The 21,785-nt window shown below is 42.5% G+C and overlaps 1 protein-coding gene across 3 annotated transcripts in view; it reads right to left on the reverse strand.

Annotated features, from left to right (window-relative positions):
- The window catches only part of UTP20 (UTP20 small subunit processome component), a 60,349-nt gene that overhangs the window by 13,899 nt on the left and 24,665 nt on the right, over window positions 1–21,785 (reverse strand). Inside the window, exons 27-48 of one of the 3 annotated variants that reach the window (XM_051644143.1) lie at window positions 21,572–21,780; window positions 17,935–18,078; window positions 15,562–15,641; window positions 14,440–14,666; window positions 13,333–13,462; window positions 12,790–12,877; window positions 11,481–11,624; window positions 10,797–10,847; window positions 10,553–10,705; window positions 9,867–10,022; window positions 9,324–9,464; window positions 8,281–8,418; window positions 6,877–7,016; window positions 6,294–6,373; window positions 5,190–5,479; window positions 4,584–4,723; window positions 3,967–4,123; window positions 3,063–3,161; window positions 2,290–2,457; window positions 1,440–1,606; window positions 508–649; window positions 98–214 (exon numbers count right to left, since the gene is read on the reverse strand). In XM_051644143.1, coding sequence (XP_051500103.1) covers window positions 98–214; window positions 508–649; window positions 1,440–1,606; window positions 2,290–2,457; window positions 3,063–3,161; window positions 3,967–4,123; window positions 4,584–4,723; window positions 5,190–5,479; window positions 6,294–6,373; window positions 6,877–7,016; window positions 8,281–8,418; window positions 9,324–9,464; window positions 9,867–10,022; window positions 10,553–10,705; window positions 10,797–10,847; window positions 11,481–11,624; window positions 12,790–12,877; window positions 13,333–13,462; window positions 14,440–14,666; window positions 15,562–15,641; window positions 17,935–18,078; window positions 21,572–21,780 — 3,161 coding nt within the window. Of the gene's footprint in view, window positions 1–97; window positions 215–507; window positions 650–1,439; window positions 1,607–2,289; window positions 2,458–3,062; window positions 3,162–3,966; window positions 4,124–4,583; window positions 4,724–5,189; window positions 5,480–6,293; window positions 6,374–6,876; window positions 7,017–8,280; window positions 8,419–9,323; window positions 9,465–9,866; window positions 10,023–10,552; window positions 10,706–10,796; window positions 10,848–11,480; window positions 11,625–12,789; window positions 12,878–13,332; window positions 13,478–14,439; window positions 14,667–15,561; window positions 15,642–17,934; window positions 18,079–21,571; window positions 21,781–21,785 lie in introns of all 3 variants that reach the window. The other 2 variants (XM_051644134.1, XM_051644125.1) reach the window with 2 other exon arrangements.

Here is a 21,785-nt window from a genome sequence, read left to right on the forward strand (position 1 = left end):
GCTTTCTCTACTCTTGCAGATCACTGCAAGATGATAATTGTGGGCCTCCTTCATGGTAGAACAGCCAGAACAGACAGACCCCAGCTCAGAACTGTACCTTGACATCCATGGATTTCAGGCAGTCTATAAGCAGTTGAACAAAAGGGTCTAACATTTCCAAAGCATGCTCTTCAGAAGAATTTACTTTGGATCTCTTCAGGCTCATGTGCAGCAGCTAGTGTAGAAAGCACAGAACATTGATCTCAAAGTCAGGCTGGGACTCAAATAGTCAAGTAAGGTCCCACATTGTTTCAGAATAGCAGAATTTATACCATGTCCCATTCAAACATCTGCAGCAGGCTAAGCACTTTCTGTAGCTCTCTAAGAGGCACCATTGGAGTTACCACATGCAAAATAAAGTTAAGGCTGGTGGCTGTGTTGTTAACATAATGTATCCAGAATACCTTCCTTTGGATACTCTTAGAAAAAGTTTTGACTGCAAAGCTTCATATCTGAGGAGATCCTTACCCGAAGTCCTGAATCAACCAAGATATACGTGTTAGTCCTGCTGCTGACACGTGCTTTCTGCCCTCCTCTCGTGGGAGTGGGTTGGAGCAGCAAGCAGCTCTCTGGTTGCAGCCGAGGATCTGGAGGAGGGTCAACTTTTTTTCTGAAAAGCAGTGTACAGCAAAGGAGAATATTCAGATTTCAACCCTCTGCACAACAAGCTCGCTCTTGGGAGTGAAGAGTGCTGGGTTGTGCTCAGCTGCTACCCCACACAGGAAGCAAAAGCAGGTGACAGCCAGAGCACAGTGAAATAAAAGGGACTTGAGAGCAGCATGACAGTTGAGACCCTCAGATTTGGGAACAATGTCACTAATACAAGATGTGCATTGATTTGCATAACATCTCCTGGTTTATCTTCTCAGTGGACAGACAAAATTGTGGTAGTTCCTTCAAGCAAATACACCTCCCACAACTGTCCACTGCAATTAATTCACTGATAATTATTTCAGTTTCTGATGGCTTATAAGAACTGCTCCAAGAATCCTTCAAACAGCTGTCAGACTCTAGGAGCAAGTCAGCTTACGTAACATAGGAAATGTAAGACACACAGATCCAGCTCTGAGCAGTTATACCACCAGTTGGAGAGGACATCTGATGGTTCTCCCTGACTTCTGCATGAGCACTGGAGTGAGAAAGTGACAGCCCACAATTTCTCTTCTTCCTGACCCCATGAGAACATCCAGGACCTCAAACACCTCTCATGTGACAGTCTGTAGCTCTCTCCTAAACACTGCCCCTCATCCCTTCATCCAAACACCCAAATACATAGACCAGTTTACCAGGTGGTCAAAAAGGCCTTACTGATTTTGATTGGTTGAATTTGAAAGCTGTCATTTCTGCAAGCAAACCTCCCAACTGATAAAAGACCATCTGGATAACACCCTGGAACTCACTTGGCCTTCTCAGTGAGCAGAGGCAAGTTTTCACTGATAAGACCATGACTGAGGAGAAGAAGGGATTCTGCAGTCATGTCAGAATTGAAGATCAGGCCTGCCATGATGTGACGCAGCGCTTCATGTACCTTCCGGACAATCTTCAAGCTTGTGGTGGTCTCCAGAACCTGCAAAGGCACAATTATGAGAGTCAGAGGGCAGTATGAGTGCAGCAATCTGCCTGCTATCTGCATTCAGAAATCATGAGAAAATCCAGAGCAATGCCTCCCTCATCATCTGCTGCCTCAACTCCCCAGCTCTACATGAACAGTGTCCCATCATGTCAGCTCTGCCCCAACATCCTTCTTTTTCTCCAGCCTCTTCTCAGACTCCAGCCAGTTTACCTATCACCACCAGGACACTCCAGAGCTCATGAGGAAACCAAGGCTCCATTTCTGCATGAGCCTGCACTCTACTAAAAAAAAAAAAAAACATCAAACACACTTTGGTGGCATTTTCTTCATGCACAAAAGATCAAACCACAGGGCAGCCTTGCAGGACTTTGGAACTCCAGAGTAAATGGCATTAATGAGAGTCAGCAGAGGGAGAGTGCACGGAGAACTCATAGTGGGATGTTCCCTCTATAACAGAAGGAAGCTTCCCAGAACACGATTTCCAGCCCTTGACATCAATAGCAAACTCTCATTTTATGGGCTGGATGCATAATGCCTTCCAAAAGAAAAATGGGAAGCCAAAGTGGGATTATATAGACAACGTCGCAGTAGTCGCCTGGAGGATCTAGAAATTCTTTTACATCACACAGAATGGAGAGTGCTCAGGGGTAAGAATGACTCTGGCTGACTTTTCTTACCTCTTTCAGTGGCAGAATAAGTTTCGTCACGTGGCCCTTTCCTATGAACTTTCCAAGAATTTCATAGGAATCGTAACTCTTGTTCTTGCGTGCTTCCATGACCTTGGAGACAATTCCCTTCACTTCCTTCTCTTCAGCTACATTCCCAAACAACTCTTGGTTGAAAATCTTTGGAAAGCAAGCAAGAGAAGTAAATGAAAAGACAAAATAAGCAAAGCCAGATTCCTCCAGTAGCAGCACACTATTTTTCCCCATCCACAGAAAAAACAAATTCTCCAGGCTTCCCACAAATCACATCTACTTTTCCTTTGTTGGCATAAAACATCCCAGTTTGAGCACACCAGATGAGGAAGCTATTCTCACACCCCTCAGTGGTGGTGTGATGTAAGGAATGGGACTGCAGTTGGACCAAGACATCCAAAATATACCCCATCTGGGTGGCCAGCTGAGCTTCTGGGCTTTGTGGACCATATTGACTAGATGCCCATTGACTTGCTCAGCACTTTAGAGTACAGGGGAACACAGGTATCTCAATACTGAATACATTTTCTCAGAGGATGCAGGGCTAAAGTTACAGCCCCAGAGATAATCTGCTACTCTACAAGGGGTTTGCTGATGCCTCATTACAAACAGTCTCCCTCCTTTCAGTACACACACAAAAAGCCCCATTTGCCACCAAGTCTAAGACAATCGACACAAAAACCTTCTCTACCCAGAGCCCATCCCAGACACTTCATGATGCTCTTTTTCCTTTAATCTTGAATAGCTCTTACCTCAATGAGAATATCCAAGCAGGGGTCCAAATCACCAGCACTAAGCCTGGTAGCAAGGCCCTTCAGTAACAGGTTCACAGTGAAAGTCAGCACATGGAGCTAGACAGAAAGAGAAGCAAAGATGTTTCCAACCCACTGCATAGACCTCTTTAATAATACTGGATGGGGAGACTCCCAAAGCAGGAATGTCACAACTCACACACTCCATCTGCGCTCTCATTATAGGGAAAAAAAAATCACTGGGAGGACAAGGATACATGTATCATTAAGCAGGAAGAAGACCCCAGTCCCTCCACACATTGGCAGGAGGGCAAGAATCTCCTCTATCCCCAGTGCTCTTAATGGTATTTTTAGGTTGTGTTAATTGGCTCTTTCACTGTTATAGCAGCCAGAAGCTCACACTGTTCCACTGTGGTAATTCACACAGAAAATTATTCTTAACCCAAACCGCTGTGGAAGGAGGAAAGACAAATTAATAGGCAGAGCCTTGGCTCTCGGTCTAGGAAGCAAGACTTCAATTAGCATCACCACATACTGTCTGTGCAGTCTCTGTGGTAATTCACCTCAGATTGTGCTTGGCCCTACTGAACTTTCTGGAAAGATTCCCTGTAATTTTGCTGGAACCAGAAATGCATCCTTCACCTCCAAACCTCAACTCTTCACAGGGAAGACGGAGATCCTCTCTTCTTCCCTGCTTAGACTCTTAAGTTCTTTGGGTACAGGCCTTCATTTGACACTTGGCATAACAAAGAGTGATGCAGGCACCACCAATAGTATTTGGTTTTATTATACCAAGATATTCCACCAGTGCAAAGCAACGTCAGGAGCAACTTCCCTTTATATTCTCCTCTTAGCACATTAAGAAAACCTACAGAGAGCAGAAGAGGAAAAATTTCAGCATTACCTGGTATCCATGGACAAGAGTGGATTGCATCTCTTTTAAGATGTACAGAAAGTAGTGCACTCCCAACACTTCCATGATTTTAATGAGGGTGTTACGGGCGATGTCCCTGATTTCCTGAAATCTGTTCCTCAGAAATGTGCAGACTTTCAGCAGGATGCTGGAAATGGAGAAAGACAGCTTAGTTAACCCTCAAACAGAGCAAAACTGATTTCAATGCTAGCTAAGGAGGTTGCTTTTCAGTGCTGTTTTACAAGCAGAGCTGTACTCAAAGCCTAACACGAAGCCTTGATAGTCACACACACATCCACTGTCCTTCAAGACATGGTACCGATCGTCCTTTTTATCTGTACACTACTTGCTCCCCAGCTCTGCCACCCATACCTCTGCAACCTGCTTCACAGCTCTGCTCTCAAGGATTTAACAAGTTCCTGTCAAACTTTGTTTTACACAGGTTAAATGCTGACAGAGGGGAATGGCACTAGTAAAATCAGTTTCCAACAAAAGTATTTGACTGCCCATCTTACATCTAGCCTTGTAAGTAACCATAGCTTGAACAAGGTGGCTGCAGTCATTCCCAGCACAATGAAAAGCATTTAAGGAGCTCTGACAGGATTTACCTTGGCAGGTTGGCTTCCATCACTTCTCGGGGAAGACACTGCATCATCCTGACCATTGCAAAAGCTAATGGGACACGAACCACCTCTTCATCATTCACAACATTGGATTTCACAAGCTTGTGTTCCTCGTCTCTTTTAACCTTTTTAAGACAGAGCATACACAATACACTTTTCACACACATAAACAAATCCTGATTTTCCTCAACAAATGCTAGAAGATGCCAACAAGGCAAGCTGCTATCCTCTGCTGACTACAGAAAAAACCCAGACAGCTAAAGGGCAGGTGAGATTAATCCCTGTGTTTTCAATACAGAAGCTAAGTTGGGTACTAGCAAGGGGCTTTAGTCATTTCACTTGTGTAGTTCAAGCCAGTTCTCAGCTGGGAAGTGAAGACAAACCACTGACACTGACCAGAGGGTCTGTCAGGAATCTCCATGACACAACAAAGACGATGAAGCCTCTTTTGTGCTTTCAGATGGTCTCTTTCCAGTTGTGCCAAATTTATTTTTAAGTCCTGTATTTCCACTGGGCTCTCTGAAGTAGCACTCCAACCTTTACAGTAGCTGCACAGGTCTGCAAAACACCTTCCCACTGCCAACTCCTCACCTTTGCAACAATACACCTGTGCAATTTAGGCAAGATGTTGACTGTAACTGTATCTTGAATGTGCTTGATCAAACACTCCAGCTCCTCTTTATTTCGGGGTAAAAAAGAAACAGGTTTGGCCACTTGCTCAGCATCTTCAGATGTCTCAGCTGCTTGCTCAGGCTCTGCCGGCTCCTCAGGGAGATTCTTGCCTTTTTTTTCTTCAAATGCTTCTTCTTCCCCTTCACTCTGCTCCAGCTCCATGCCTTCTTCACCCTCCACCACTGGCTCAAGGACTGTGGTAGTAGCTACTGTCAAGTAATTGTCAAAAACATGGGTAAGTCTAGGAGGCCACAGAAATTGAGCTCTTAAAATACATTCTTGTGACGGCTTTGGTCTGGACAAAGCTCCTACCTATCATCAACAGTGAGCAATTACTAAACATTGGAGTTATTTTACTGGGTAGGGAGCATGCCAGTTTCTGACAATCACCCCTCAGGACTAGGCTTAAAGCAAAGACTAATTCTTCAGCTGAACTCCACAGATACCTTAGCAAAGGTGCCTGAACCTTAGAGAAGTGCCTCTCACATCTGAGAATTTCACAAGGTACTGAGAAGCACAGCATGAGACATCCTCCTCCACCCTCAGAATATCCCAAAGGCTGCAACATAGGTAACCATAGTGGTGAAGAAGCCAAAGGTATCACTTCTTCCCATGAAGCAGTGAGGGAAGCAAGGACAGGATGTTCAGCACCTGATTAAACTCTGGGTAACAATGAGAGCAGCCAACATCAAACATAAAATTCAAATGCAGACAGAGCCACGTGGGTGGGTGCAGACCCCGGAGAACCGCCCAGATTTGCATAAACCCAGTCTGGGCTGTTTTGGCTTATGGAGATCTGGGATGGATAGGTAACATGGAGGTGGTTCCCCCCTTCACCTCATTGTATCAACACACAGGACAGTCTGCATTGCTCCTGAGGAGGTAAGCCAAAAGTAGCTTTCCAATATGCACATTTTCAAAAGCTGGGAGTAGCTGACCTCAAAAGTAAACCACAACATTTTTATTAGCAGCACTTTGAGAAATTAGATGTAGTGTTTCTACAATCAGGAGCAGAAAGCTCACCTTGGTTCTCAATGGTCAAAAGCTGCTTTTCAAGTGTTTCGTGGTCAAAGTGAAAGGCTTCTAGCACTGTCTCTAACAAACTGCAGAAGGAAAACAGAGAGATCAGCTCTCCATCAAAAAAAAAGAAAAGTTGTATAGACCTACACAACACACAACAGAAAACTTTAGAAGAGTTTTTAAAAAATTTCAGACTTGGAGATGGTGCAGCTTAAGGAGGTTTATCCTGAAATAAACCAGGAAATATACTGTTTATTTTTCAGCTATATGCATTCAGTGACCTACCTCACTGAGGAACCTCACAGACAGTGATACTGGCAGGGACAGCCCAACAGAAGAAGCTGCTAATGCTGGCATGCACTCAATGAAACACAGTATGAGAAAGCAATAACCTGTCAATCCTTCATAGCTCAGATGCACTGAACTGCAAGGCCACATGTACTTCAACTTGCATAAGCCCATCTCCAAGCCAGCAATCTCTCATTTGAGGAAAGAGGCTAAAATCTATGTGATACTCCTTAAGACACTGAATTTTGCCTAAACAGTCTTAGAAGAAAACTTGAGCAGCATCATTCATGGTACCTACCTGACTCCCAGCTTTGGACTGATCTGTCCTGTTTGCAGGACATGGATGAAATGCTTTAAGTGGTACAAGTATGCTGACCACGAGAGATGTCGGCAGACGGCTCCCACAAGTTCAACTGAGGCTGTTACCATATTTTCGTGCTGCCCAAAAGACAGAAATTCAGTTACTGTCAGCATTCATGCTGAATATGTATTTAAAGCATACTTGACTCAAAGCAACAAGAGCCAGAAGCAGCAATGTCTGTCCAGCAGGGATGCTTGGTATTCAGTTCTTTCAGATGTCCTCTTAATCATCAGGTGAAAAATAAAATTAAATCACAGCTCACCAAGCAGATCTCAAGACACACTTTCTCCAAATATTCCTCCACACAGTTCACTTTTCTCACATAACTAAATCTGTGGGCTTACTTGTGTGAAGAACTAAAAAACAGTCAGGATATTTAACCACAGACACACAAATACTGCTAGGCTATGCTGATCAACTAGAAATACACATTGTTAACCCACTTCTGACGTGAAATAAAAAGTGTTTGTTTCTTCACCAAAGTTTAAATCAATGCATTTTACCTCCCATTGGTGGAAGAGTGCCTGCCATCACTCTACTCATGGGCACAGTTTGTACAGCTGCAGGTGCTGGGTCCTGTGCCTAAGCTCTAATTGTTTCAGCCTCAGAAGAGTATTTCTGACAGGAAGCAAATGAGCCATTTGCTTGGTCTGACATTAGCAGCTCTGCTGTTCTCCTGATTGTGTGCAGAGAACTGTGCAGAAGTGTGAAACCTTGCTTTTCCAAGTCACAAGAAGTCTATTCACATTGGCATTACATTTAGCTGCTTATGTTTTCACTATAATGTATGAAGTGACTAACAAAATGTCACTCTTCTAACTTTAATTACAAAGCTACTAATGATTTCACAGGTTTCCAGCTGATTCCTGCAGTTCCCTCGTAACTTGAGAGAAAACAGTGTTTATTCCCACCCCAGTTACTAGGCACAGCCTATGCTCCCCACCACACAAATTCTGGTGCCAAAGAGTGACTCATCTCACAACTGAACATGAAGAGAGCAGTTTGGAGGCAGAGGGGAAAAAATAATAACCTGATTACAAAAAATGCAAACAAATATAACCCCAAGTAAAAGAACAAAACCAAACAAAACTCCAAGACCAAGCAGTTAAGAGCTCCATCTTTGAGGAAAAAGGACAGGTTTAGCAGACATAGGATCAGGCCCAGACTACATCTGCACCTTCCAAACCCTTTCGGCCACCAAAAGAAGCAGAGCTCTTGTCTGAAGGGGGAACGCTCACTCCACAAATCCGTCAGCCTTTTAACACATTTAGTCACTTAAGGAGAACTGTATACGAGGAAGGTGAAAATACTCAAATGGATGCATTCCATTTAAAAGCCTACCTTTAGCATTTTTTCACTAAAAATAGCAGTAGTAGCATAAGGCATGATGTAGTTCTGTAGGGATTTGGAGGACAGCATAAGCTTCTTTTCAGTGAGGTGCTTAGCCAGTTTCCTCAGAGCTCGTGCCCTCCTGTGGATCTGAGCCAAACGTGAGAGACAGTGAATGAGGTGGCCCTTGAAGCCAGCATGAAGTACATACATTCAGCAGTTCTGAAAATGCCTCAATTTTTAAAAATGACATAAACATATTCCAAGGACAGACCCTTCCCCTTCAGTCTCTGGGCTTTCACTAGTCTTTTGCCTCAATACATATTCCAATTCAATGGGGTATTTCACTGTGAATTCACAATCATAAAACCATGCCACCTTCAGGTATCAGACAAGGGAGGAAAGTGATACAAGAGGAGGCAGCCTGATGTAACATTACATGGAAAAAAATTAAGTCTCTACATTTAACTGCAGAAGTAGCAAACATGCTCTCTCATTGCATCTCTGAAAGCAGGAAAAATGCTGTATTTTCATACTGCAAGAAAAAACAGGAGACCAGGCTTGGAGCAACATTTATATCACAAAGGCCTGTGAATGAATAGGGGCTGCTGAACCTCCAGACAAAAAATAACAAGGAACAAGGTATTAAAAATACAAGTTCCCTGTCTCTTTCAGAGGGATCCTCGGGACACTGTTGCTGACTGTGGGCTTGGGTCACACACAGGTTGTAATGTGGAGTTGTCTGCTCAAGATCATGAGCAACCATTTAAAACGAAGGCAATACTTTTTAGCTAAATCAGGAAGTGGTAACAAACAATGCAGCTAACTCATATAACCAATATATTTATAGATAGATATATGAACTTGATTTGTAATCACCCATGTGATGATGCCCACATTTTATTTTATTTTTTAACACCCACACCCCCAGTATCTAAAGACACAGGTTCAATTTATTTCAAAGTATAGATGCTTCGGAAAATGTTTTCTGCCAGTAAAATGCTTTTGCTTTGGTAGGGGGAGATAGGCCTCAAGGAATGCCTGTTGCCTTTTACCTGCATGTGCTTCATGTTCTCAAAGAAGTCCATGTCGGGATCATGGCGGTTGGTCAACTGGACCATATCCCGGAATTCAAGATTTGCTGGGAATGTTTGAATGAGGCAGGAAAGCAATGATGTGTAGTCCTGCTGGATGCTCTGCAAACAGCAAGCAGTGAAGGTTAAGTATCCCTCAAAGAGGTTGCTACACACTCCCCAGAACAGCAGTACTGGCATTACAGAGTGTTTCAGGTAAAGTCCTGTTCTTTGGTAACAGCAAATACACCTGTATTTTGGACTGCACATAAATTACAGTTTCTCCTTCAAAGAATGAGCTACAACTGAGAAAAGCTAAAGAACGGCAAAGAAACACAAGACAGTGGAGTTGTCTGACTTGTTAAGATTTTTGTAAGATTTCAAATTAAGGGTAAGTTTGATTATAGTGATTATCTGCATTTCCTATCCCAGCAACAGACCCCAGGAACTCCTCTATCCAAAGTCTCATCCAATCTGGCGTTCTGAAGACAGCTGGAGATGTGTCATCAGATAGTAGTGCCTCACCTCAGTCTTACTCTTCAGCCCCCTTCTCACAGACTCCAGGAGAGTATGCTGGATTAGCTCCTTGTAGTCATCTTCTGTGTGGTTGATTTCTGCCAGTCGATGGATAACACTGGTCAAGCAAAGGCTTGCGTTGTCACTAAGAGCCATATCCCCTAGCTGAGTGGATGAAGAAATTGTACCATATGAGTCTGGACATGACAACTTTTTCTCCCCAAAAGACTACTGAACAACAGCACTGGACACAACATAACTAAGACTGTAGAGATCAAATAACTCCTGAGACATTCTGGCCCTGAATTAATGGTCACCCTTCCAAACAAGAAGAATCCTTTTAGATTTACCAGCAGACTCACAGAACCAGAACATGCTGCAACAAACATAAATGCAGCCTTCTAATACTGCAATATGCCTTTTCTACAGCACAAATTGTCCAAACATTTCAAGGGCTCACTAATAGAAAGATGCATTACTCTTGGGTGAGCCGTCTTGCTCCACTGTATTTGTCCTTCTTGAGGACACAGGTGAAAAGGCAAGTGGGCAACAATTAAAACAGGTGTTGGCAAGAAGACTCAAATACACTCGTTGAAGGTTTTGCAGTGTCAAAAAAACAGGTAATGGAAATCATTTGGAAGTTATTCATCAAGGACACACGGTTCACAAAGCAAGAGAAGGAACACTCAGCCAACCTGGATGGTATAGAAGCAGTTGTGCATAACAGGGATGAGGAAGTTGATATCCACTGCCTGCATTCCTTTGATGTAGGTTGTGATTGACTGGAATGCTGACAGACGTACATCGAAGTCGATATCATCGAGATGCCGTTGATCAAAGGCATTCAGCTAAGGAAGAGCAACAAGTCATTCATGAGCAAGGCCAGAAACATGACAAGACAATGTTGGGGAAAAAAGTGAACCAAGAAACTGTGCATACCTTAACAACATCAGTAATATACTTCAATTCACTGTCCAAATCAGATAAAGTCTAAAAACAAACCAAAACAAAATAGTTTCACTGTTAAGAGTTGATAAAAATTTTGAGAATTCAACACTTTACTACTTTGCACAAAATATATGGAAAGCAACAGCATGACTTTTTCTCCTGTTAGAAGCCTAACAGGAGCCCTTCTTCCATAATCTACCATAAACTAGAAGATGTTTTAAGTTCCTAAGCTTCAAAATATCTATGCTGAGTGTTTCCTGGGTTTTCCTGGTAATAAAAAAGTCATGCAAGTTACTTAAAAGAATTACAAAACAGCCTGACTGCTATAAATTAGTGAGAAGAATAGAAATAAAAATGATCTTCAGGATGCTCAAAGTAATTTTTACTTCATAAAGATACATGATCTGTTATGGATGAAGCATGTTTTATTTGGCTTCTCTTATGCAAAAGAACCCTGGTGATGTTCACATGAACCAGGACATAAGTCAAAACTTTTACAAGTCTTCTTGCATCTCATCAGTTTCCATTATGTGCAATTTGTTACTTTCCCTTAACAAATTCATAGATTAAAAAGGTTTTCAAGCTCATATACAACAAAAATACTGCTATTTACTTCGTTCTGATCTCTTAGAACAAGTAATAAAAAGCACAGAGACACACATAAAAATGCAATACCTGAAATACCAAGCACAGCTTATGTCGAGACAGTTTGTTCTGGATGACAGAAAAAAGCTTTGCCAGAGGTTTGAGAAAGCTTGCAGGGTCTGAGCAATGCCTCAGCAAGTTCTGCACTGTCTCCAGAATGTCAATCTCCGTACCCTGAAAGAAACAGATAACTCGATATAAATACTGAAACCATATACTTGTATGACCTTCCTGAATAGAAACCATATATGGCACCCTGATGATTCAGAGATTTGAAAACCCAGAACCCTCTGAACAATTAAATTACTTGCAAAGCAGAAGCTACGGGTTGCTGCCTAGCAGTTATTTCTGTAAACCTAAAATCTTTCATTGAGCAAGTGCTTATTTCTTAAGAAAACTGAGATACAAACCATAAGCTGAAAAATCAATAGATTTTAGATGGGGCTATATTTCTGAAACTAAGGTTTGGTGGAGAGGGAAACCTAAACAACATATTTTATCAGTATCATAGAACCATAAAATGGTTTGGGTTGGAAGGGATCTTAAAGATCATCTAGTTACCACCCCCTTTGCCATGGGCAGGGACACCTCCCACTAGATCAGGTTGCTCAAAGCCCCATCCAACCTGTAATTGAACACTTTCAGGAATGGGGCATCCACAAGTCAATATCCTCATGGCTCAATTTATTTAACAGTTTACAAAAGCCTAAGTCATGAAGAGCTCTGCTTCTTTCAACTGCATGCCTGAGGAATTTAGGATTTTAGTGAAGTTTCAGTCCTGAGATACCCACAACTGGATTTCTTCAGCATGGAAGGAGAATAGAATGGAAGCAGGAGACATGAGAGCATGTTACTGTACATGCTCACTGTACAATGTTTGCCTTTCATGCTGCAACAGAACAATGAAGCAGTGCCCATTACACAGCATCTACTACATACTCCACCACAAGTATTCATACCACTGTCCAGATGCTATGGCTTTGTCTTCTGGGTGTATAAAATCCACGGTATTTCAAATACTGCAAGGAATTTGGTTGATTGACTACAGTGGCAAAAGAAGTAAAGACTGCATAAAAACTTCTGCAGACATTCCTCATGAAAAGGGGGAACAGAGTCAGCCTGAGCACTGGAATCCCTGCAAAGCATCTAGTGACTTGTACACATCAACATGGAATAGCACAGCATGCACAGCAGACTACAAACACATGAACTGATTTCAGGCTAATCATGAGAAGTGGCAGGTTATCACTACGATTTTTAACTGCATCTTAAATGAATCTACTTTATTAAGAGAAAAATGTATGTTTAATGGGGAGAGAGGGAAGTAATTTCTACCTACCTGCTCCATGTTACTCTGATAAAGGAAAGGGAGGAGAAGGCTCACAAGCACTGAATTCTGACTCTTTTCTTGTATAAACTTGCTGATCCTGCACAATGAGACAAGGAAATTTACTGTTTTCTATCAATTCAATCACCAGTCTAGAGCAAAGAAAAAGGCAGCACTAGTGCCATATCACAGGGCTTTGTCAGCCCATCCATCTATACCCAGACTATGAGCGTACCCACCAAAAAGCATGCATGCTATCAGCCAAACTATTCAGTTCCACATGATGGCAAGTATTTCTATACCTTTTCTTACACCCAAGAGGCATTGGTTTTGAGTACCAGCAACAGAAACAGCTAGAATAAATTTCTGAAAACTTTTGTCCTCAGTCATTAGCAGCTTGCAAGTTCAATGACAGAGCCAGGTTATTTTCAGCTACTCTAAATTTAAATAGTTTGAGACTTACTGTTTTTTAACTTGTAGCCTGTTATGAAAAGCCTCTTCCTTCCTTCCTCCTTCCAACTTTTTAACTGTTTTGAGCACTAAAGGATCACTTACTTGGAAAGTATACTCAGCTCTTTACTGACTTGAGCTCTATACTTCTTCTTTTTCACTTTCTCCACACTTAACATTGTTTTGCTGAAGTACTGCAGTATGGCAGGAACATGAGGCAGAACCAAGCGGCAACCTAGGGTAAGGGTCTCTGTAAGGGACACAACAGTTAGCAACACACAAGTTTGTGCTGCAAGCAACAGCCTACACAAACCCCACACAAACAAAGGGGGAAACACAGACAAGGAAGGTTTCATCAGTGGAAGAAAAAAATCAGTGGGAGTTATGGATGTGTAGGGCACTTGGCTGCTGGGGACACAGTCTTGCTGAGACCAAGTCTAATGTGGCTGAGCTGGGACCAAAAAAAGAATACACAGAGAATAAAAGCTCTACTTACAGATCTCAGTAACAGCCTTGCTAAGCATGGGTTTATCAAAAGGTACCAAGGAGTTTCCCTATAGGTAGTAACTGTCTCCTCCTAAAATGGCTGGAGCATTTAGAGATGCAGGTTCCTTTATTTTACCACTGATCTCTTGTGCGAATCAAAGCTGCGGTAACACAGGCACAGCAATAATTGTTCTTCTTTTCATTACCTTTGAGTTTTACAGGTGAAAGATGGCTCCACAGCATCAAACACAGCACACCACCCTTCCTGTCTATTACCACTCAAAGATAAAAGGAATCAATGGCAGGTCTTTCTTGTCAGAGAGAAGAGACTAAACATCAGTAACAGATGACCATGCGCATAAGGGGAATGAGCTTTTATATAAAAATTGATGATAGGCTCAGAGTCAAGCCAGCAGTGCAGGTCTTGAAGTTATCCTACCATTCAAAGCTTCACAGGCTAAACAGGTTGAAAACACACATTTTCCCTCTTCATAAGGAATTCTTCCATGCCCAGGACCCTGACACTCCAATGTGGATCTCACCAGTCATTAGACAAGCAAGACTTTACAGTTCTTGAGCATGTCAAGGGAAATTTGTAAAATGACTTCTCCACCTCCACTGGGAGCTCTCCTTCCCCAGTATTCTCAGCCAGTGCAAAGACAAGCTCAAGATAATCTTCCATGCAAAGCAGCCAATGAGCCTCTCACAACTCTCATGCAGGTGTACCTTCTGTCATGTCTCCAGTGACTGTGATAACACAGTCAGCCACGCTCAAACTGGAAACCTGCTCTGTGGGTTCAAAATCTGGGCTGTTGAGAAGGCTATCAGCTATGTCCATCACAAGACTGGATGTGACCTCAGACAAATTCTTGGCTGACAGCACAGCAAACACATTTGACAGTATATCACACTCTGGGTGATCCGGCTGCTGCTTGGCCAGCAAGGGGAAATACCTGAGAGAAAGATTATGAAAAACACAGGCTGAAAAATTAAGTTTAGAACTTTGTAATTATTTTCTGCAAAAAGTCACACAAAAAGATGATGACTGTCTTCTATTTTAAACAGTGCAAAAAAACACAGAACAACAGTGTAATGAAAAACAGTGAATGGAGGTTGAAAGGTCATGAAGTTCCTTTTCCTGCTTCACAATAGCATCATCTAAACCTAACCCTTGTTCTGCAGATGTTTGTCCAAGTGTTCTTTTAGTTAATTCCTAACGTAATGACCCCATACCATTTTTTACATATGTTTGTATAAGTGCTTCAAGCCTACAAATGACGTCTTAAAACAGATACTGAATACTCAAGCAAAGGAAAAGCAGTGAGTTGGTGGCAGAAGTAAAAATCACTCAGTACAGTTGAGTTAGAATTTCTCACAGTGTCTGCATCAAAGAAAGCTCCCATACAACTTTTTGTGCCAGAATCTTAGTCACAGACTCCATGCTGAATCTGCCCACATTATTTCACAAAACAGAAATAAATAAGGAATAAAAGTGTATTAACAAAATCATATATTGTAAAAGTGGCACCCCACTTCTCCAGACTAAGAAGTCATGGATCAAGATGTAAACATATTCTAAGAAGTCAGCCCTCCTCCTTGTCAGCTGGGTTTGGGCAACCTGTCTGCTTGGTTGTTCATATATGGGAAAAGCAGCTCACGAAAAAGACAGTAATTGCACAAAATGGAAAGCTGCATCTGGACTGCTATTGAAAGAATAACAGCTTAACAGAAAAAGAAAATACAGGTTTCAACACAATTATTCATAAACTGCTATAGTAGAATGCTCTTTTTTCCTTGAATTTGGTGTACTCAGAAGTACTCATGCTTCTTGGACAGGAGAACACTTACCTGGGATTCTTACTCCAGGTATGAATGAGTTTGAGCAGAAAGGTTGGAGAATACTGACTCTCTGCAGCCAACCTGCAGACCTAAAGGAGGTAAAAATCAGACACCAATGCAACACAAGTAGGTAAAGCCACTTAAAAACCTCTTCTCTAACAAAGATCCCACTACAAACTATAGCTTAGCTTTTATAGAAAATAATCTTGCCCTCTCTTGAAAGTGACTCCCCATGGAGCTTCACATTTGCTGCAGAGACCTAGCAACCTCACCTGGACATCCTTGAGAGATCTCAAGCACAACACCCAAGACTCATTCCTCCCACACTTCCTACGCCCTGGTCAGAGCACCTGCCATTTCAGGACCTGTTTTATGTCCCCATGGCTTCAGCTGCTATAAAAACTGTCTCTGCTCAGTGGGACAACTGCACCACACACAGGGAATGGGATCTCGTAAGAGCATTCTATGTCCAAAACAATCTCACCTAAGAGGCAGCCAGCCTCAGCCCCACACAGTAGCTGCTGATCCTTCCCATGACTGGACACAGGCAGGAGACCCAGTGCATACTTCTGGCTCCCTCTCCTCTGCCACTCTGCAACCTAACAGGCTGCAAGCAAGTCACACAGCTGGATTTCCACCCTGAACACAGCTGGCCTGTCAGCAGCACCTTGTTAGTGAAAACACAGGCAGGGGAGGCTCCAGTGTAGTCAGGAGCAATGGATGGTGCATTTGGGATTTGAACTAGTTCAGTTTGGGTTCAAGAGGTGAGCGTAATAGAAAAGAAGGCAGGTCTGACCATCATAACCAGGGTCTTAGAAAGCTTCTTCTCCTGTCCCCAAAGGCTGGTAATGTTCTTGCTCTGCATAAAACAGAGCTTTTCTGAATTATGTACAAGGATGAGCAAAGTGTTAATCCAACCCTGCAGGAATCCTGCTGTACAGGCTAATGATATTGAAACTCTGTGGAGAAAAACTGGGGTATGAAGACTAGAAAACTCCAGTGCCAAGTATAACAGGCTTAAAACAATTTGTCCTCTTCACAAGTTTTAATACACCTCAGTTCCATAGCCTTAAAAAAGGCAAGAACACAAGACAACACTTTTGCCAAAACCAAATCTTCATGGAGTTCACTGGTTGAAACTCCTCCTAGAGGGAGCTTCTGGACCTTACTACCATCCAAGCTCCAAAAACTGATGTCAGGAAGAGACGCCTCAGAACAACAGGAATTATAACTATTTAACAACAATTTTACATCTTGTTCAGATGTACTCAGCGTTTTTGAACACAATGCTCCCTGAAAGCATTAAGAGCTCTGATGACCTGAAGTCCGACCACATGCTTCAACTGCAGTAAGCATGCACTGTTTTGCCAGAGGGGGCACCCTGGCCTTGAAAAGGCTCCATGGACAGACCAGGAACACACAAATCCTTGTTGCTCGGCCCAGTGAAACACAGAGCTATATGCACTGCCTGGAAGTACTTTATCAATTGTTTGCCCACATACACATCACATATTGTTACTGGAAGAGCAGAGAAATGAGGTAGGAGTAAACAACACCTTGAGAAGCAGATCTACCATTTCAAAGATCACAACTGTACCCCTGGTGCTCTTTGACAGTCTTTTCTGCTGCAAGAGAGCCGGACTTTCGAATACGTCAAAAGTTTCAGTGGAAGAGCTCTGCTGGAGTCAGCTCATCTTTCTTGGTCATCCTCTAGGTGAAGGCAACTGCCTTTAGAGCAGACAACCCAGCAGCTGGTACAGGCCCTTCCTGCTAACCTCAGATGCGGTGAGTGCACTGACACGGACAGCAGAGTTTCATTTTCAATGCTGTGTGTTCTGCCTCCCGCTCACAATAGCACATGTTCCCAAATCAGAAGAGATCTGTGCCCTATTGCTGTGCTCTCACAGGACTCCCAGCAAGCAGGCACGAGAGCACAGAGCCCACTGACAGACCCTGCTGGGTCTTTTATTTCCTGCAGCAGCATTTGTTTCTGCAGTCCCCTATCACAGGCCCAGTAACTGTCAGACAGAAAAGTAGCAAAGTGTACCCAGAAGTGACTAGTACTATTTTCCTTCCCTGAAGCCTCCGGGAAAGAAGCCTGCTCCTGTGGTCAAAGAACAAAGAAATGGCACCTGCTTTAATTCAGATGAATGAATTTGTACTTTAGCTTGTGACTTGATTATTCCAGGACTAATCAGACATGAGCCAAGAAACTGGTCTTGCACAGACATATCAGAATCTGTCTGCAGATTCTGATCACAGATTCTGCCACAGTCAATCTTGAGATAGACACAGCTGACATGATGGGCTGCAGTGCAGCTGGAGTTCTCTGAATGGTTCAAGCTATATTCAAGCTGGTTTGGAAGGAAAGGAAATACTTACCTGAGGCCATACCACTGCATGGAAAACTGCGTCAATCTCTTCCACACTAAAGCTGTAGGTCTCATAAACAGAAAAAAACTCCATCACAAGCTTGAGTCCAAGACGTCTCAAATTCTTCAGTGGATTAATCAATCTAGGCTGGATCTGTAGAAACAAAACAAAACCCCAATAAGACCTTTGCAGAACAACTACTAAGTGCTTGCTCTGAAAAAAACCCACCAGAAATTCATTTATCACAGATACAACCTTTGCTGAAACTATCACAATGTTGTTCTGTTTTCTCCTGTAACTGGTTCACAGCAGCAATTTACCTCTCACAGCTGACCTAAATTGTTCTAAGGGGTGCCTGTTAGTTACACAGAACTCCTCCAGCTCATGAAAATCCATTCTGACAGGTCTGAAGTAGCATCTGACCTTTTTGGACAAATTCAGAAAGCTACAACAGTTACACTTCCAGCCCTGATGCTTAAATAATTCTGTTTTACACAGGAAAGGACTCAAATCATCTTTTGAAAGTAAACTTGTACTTTATACCCTGAGATGTCTGGGAAGAAAATAAATCAACAGACAAGGAGAAGGAGGAGGAACAGAGAAAGCAAGAATGTGAATCACCTCCTCCAATAATGTGGAGGGAGGTACAGCATTTTGTTACAGGACGATGCTTCCTATACCCATTTAGTACTTATGTTCCTTAGTCTTTCTTGGGGAAAACATTTCATTTAGGAAACAAGCCATACAGTTGATCATGAAGCCCTTCATGGACTGCTGCACTCTGACTCTACTCCAGAAGAAGAGTCTTGATTTGAATAACCTAAATTCTTTCCATACTGTGCAATGTAGCTCACAGCACAAACACATGAGGTAGCTCCACAGTGCAGACGTACTGAATGAACTCCAGTCTCAGAAACAACAGAGCCATGTCAGAGCACATAAAGGTTCTGTCAGAGACTGAAGCTATGTCTTGGCTGTGTTCTTCTAGGTCTCCAGTACATACCATGATCCACCACAGAATAAACACTTGTACCTCTTATTGTGCAAAGCAGTTTTGGTGTCAAAGCCTCACTGAAAGACATCGCCTCACTGAAAGACATCATAATTTTTTTCTTTGATACAGTTAGGGACTTCAGAAGATGCTACCCTCTACCATGCGATCTACTGCTATACTCCCTTTGCACCCAAAATGACAAGTAAAAAGACTAAGAGGAGATGGTGAAAAAGGAGCTAAACTTGTTTTCCAGGAGCTCCCAAACTGTGCTAAATGTGTACTAAAGTTATGCCATCAGCTTGCAGGCAGCCAATGAGCTGCTTGAAAGGCCAAAGAATGCACTAACTAGGCTGCTATAGTAGGAAGGTAGACAGAGATGTTTGGAAAGATGAGGCCTTAAGAGGGGATAATGGGACATTAAGCTTAAATGGTGTCAGTCTTGAGAAAGGAAGAGATAAGGATTGCTAAAATGGCACCATGTACATAGTTAATTAAACTGTTAATACCCCACCCCTCAAGACAGACCCAATGTATTGTCAAAAGGAAAAGGGTTAACAAGGGCTCCAGATTTCACAACCAGGGTCGAGGAGTGGAAGGCAGCATCACATCTGGGTAAGTGCCAGGTGGACTCAAAAGACAGGAGCCTCAAGATAAGGGAATACTAAATTTCTGTTTTCATCTATAAAGTCAGGAGTGACAAAATGACAAATTCCTGCCATTATAATGAAGTTAGGAATGATGAAATAATTTTTCTTTACTGTACTTTCTCCTTTGTTACTATTTTTCTGTAAGACCCAGGTTATGTCTTAAAAGGTGTGCTAACTGTGGATTTACCACCTAGTATCCCCTCCTGCACAGAAATGGAATAAAGCAAATATCTTGGCTTTGTGTGGCCTGGATTATTGCATGCTGGGTAACCGGACTCTGCTTTGGGACAGCACTTGCTAATGACAACCACCAAGCACAGTAATTTTGAGTCTACCACTGTTCCCAGTTGCCATAAAACAAGACCTCTGAGATCTCAAGTCTTCGGAAGGACAAAGAAACTAAATCGTGAACACAAACAGTAGGAAATGGTAAATTAATAACTTGGCTTTTAAATGGTCAAAGCTGATGTTTAACTCTCCAGGCAGTATCAGTCTGCAATAAATTACCCTCAAACTCCAAGAATGTCTTCTAATCATTAGCCAAGATAAACAGATTTCTCACACTCTCTTGAGCTTTTAACATCTTAAGGGCTAATGAAGTGCTAAATTAAGTTCAGACAAATGACAGACTGTCACTCTGCACTTCACACAATGATGGCAGGATTACTGTGGAAACCCTGGCAAAATGTGAGTATCTCAGCAATGAATGAAGCAGCTTTTAAAACTCCTTTCCCAAAATAAAACATGCAATCCAGTGCTTAAGTCAGACTGTGGGATGTTGTTGTCCTAAAATTTGCTCATCTGCTTTGTAGATAAACAGTTAGAAGGTTCTGTGTGGTCTGCAGGCAACCATGAGACCTTAGATGCTGCCTGACTACAAGGACTTGCTTTGTTTGATGGACTGTTTTCAAGACAAGTTCTAACCTTAAAGGCTCACAGATGGGTCTTGGCAAGAACACACACAGTGACAAAACATTAATTAGCTAACACCACTTGCTCAGTCTATCGTCACACAATTCCTTTCACACTGCAGTGATGATGACAACCATGCAGTTTGCTTATTTCTCACCTAATATGCAATCAGACTCTCCATCAGACCAGACCCAAGCTTTCCTTTTCCTATTTGGATTGAAGCCTGGCAAAAGCACTGGTTTCAGAAAGACAGAGAGGTGCAGTCAATCTTTTAACAGAATGTTATCCTCCCTCACCTGACGCTTTCTGCATGTACAGCCAGTGCATGGCAAGTGAAAAAAAAACATTCACAATGCTCTGTAGATACGTGTTTGAGACTTAAATTGTCTCTGAATTAGCATGTGACTAGATTTAGCATGACTACTCCCAGTACAGAGCTGAGTGGTTCCAGTGTGCTGAGAGCATGGCTGGTAGCCATGTTCCCCGTGTCCCCTGGCAGAAGACAATCACCGTAGATAATCACTGGGATCCACAATGCTGAGCTCCTCTGGGGACTGGCACAGCTACAAAACACCAGAGTCAACTCTTGCTCTGAAGTCCTCAGGCAAGGAACTTTAAATCCTCCCCTTGTCTTGCTCAAACGTTTTATCCTTGCAGCCAAAAAGTTACGCATTTAAGGCAAATTTTAACTTCCTGCCATAAGATCTTGTTATAATCTTACAAAAAATAATTTAGCTTTTCCTCATGCCTACCTGTCCACAGAGCAGGCAGGTAGCAATATACAGAAATCACCTCCAAGTCTCTCTTCAGTAATTCAAACTAAAATGAAGTCCAAAGCCGTTTTCTAAATATATTAACTCTGCCTGCACTGCCTGAGCCTTGTAGCACTTCCAGAAAAATATTGTTGGCCTCTATTCTGACAGACATCTACTTGCTAAGCTTCGCTCCATGCTGGCATTAAACTTGTCTTGATCTGAACCAGTGAAGGTGCACAGGTGCATGCTAAGGGGAGAAGGAGGGAAAGGAATTTAATTACATGTTTGCTTGTATGCATATGTGTACACATATGTGTATATATACATGTATATTGTACCTTCTCTCTTTGCTGGAGGATGCAGGATACCACAGCTGTCATGCAGAGTAAAATCTGTAGAATTTCAGGAAGGTACTGATGGATCAAATGTCCCATGTTTTTCAACACAACTTCAAGACCATTGAAGAGGCTATGCTGACGCCCAAGAGGCAGGACTTTAGCTAAATCCAGCTCTGACATACTTCGAAGCACCGCGGTCTGGCAAGGCCCTGCA

The sequence above is a fragment of the Apus apus genome, chromosome 1, assembly GCF_020740795.1.
Source record: "Apus apus isolate bApuApu2 chromosome 1, bApuApu2.pri.cur, whole genome shotgun sequence".
Classification (NCBI taxonomy): Eukaryota; Metazoa; Chordata; class Aves; order Apodiformes; family Apodidae; genus Apus; species Apus apus.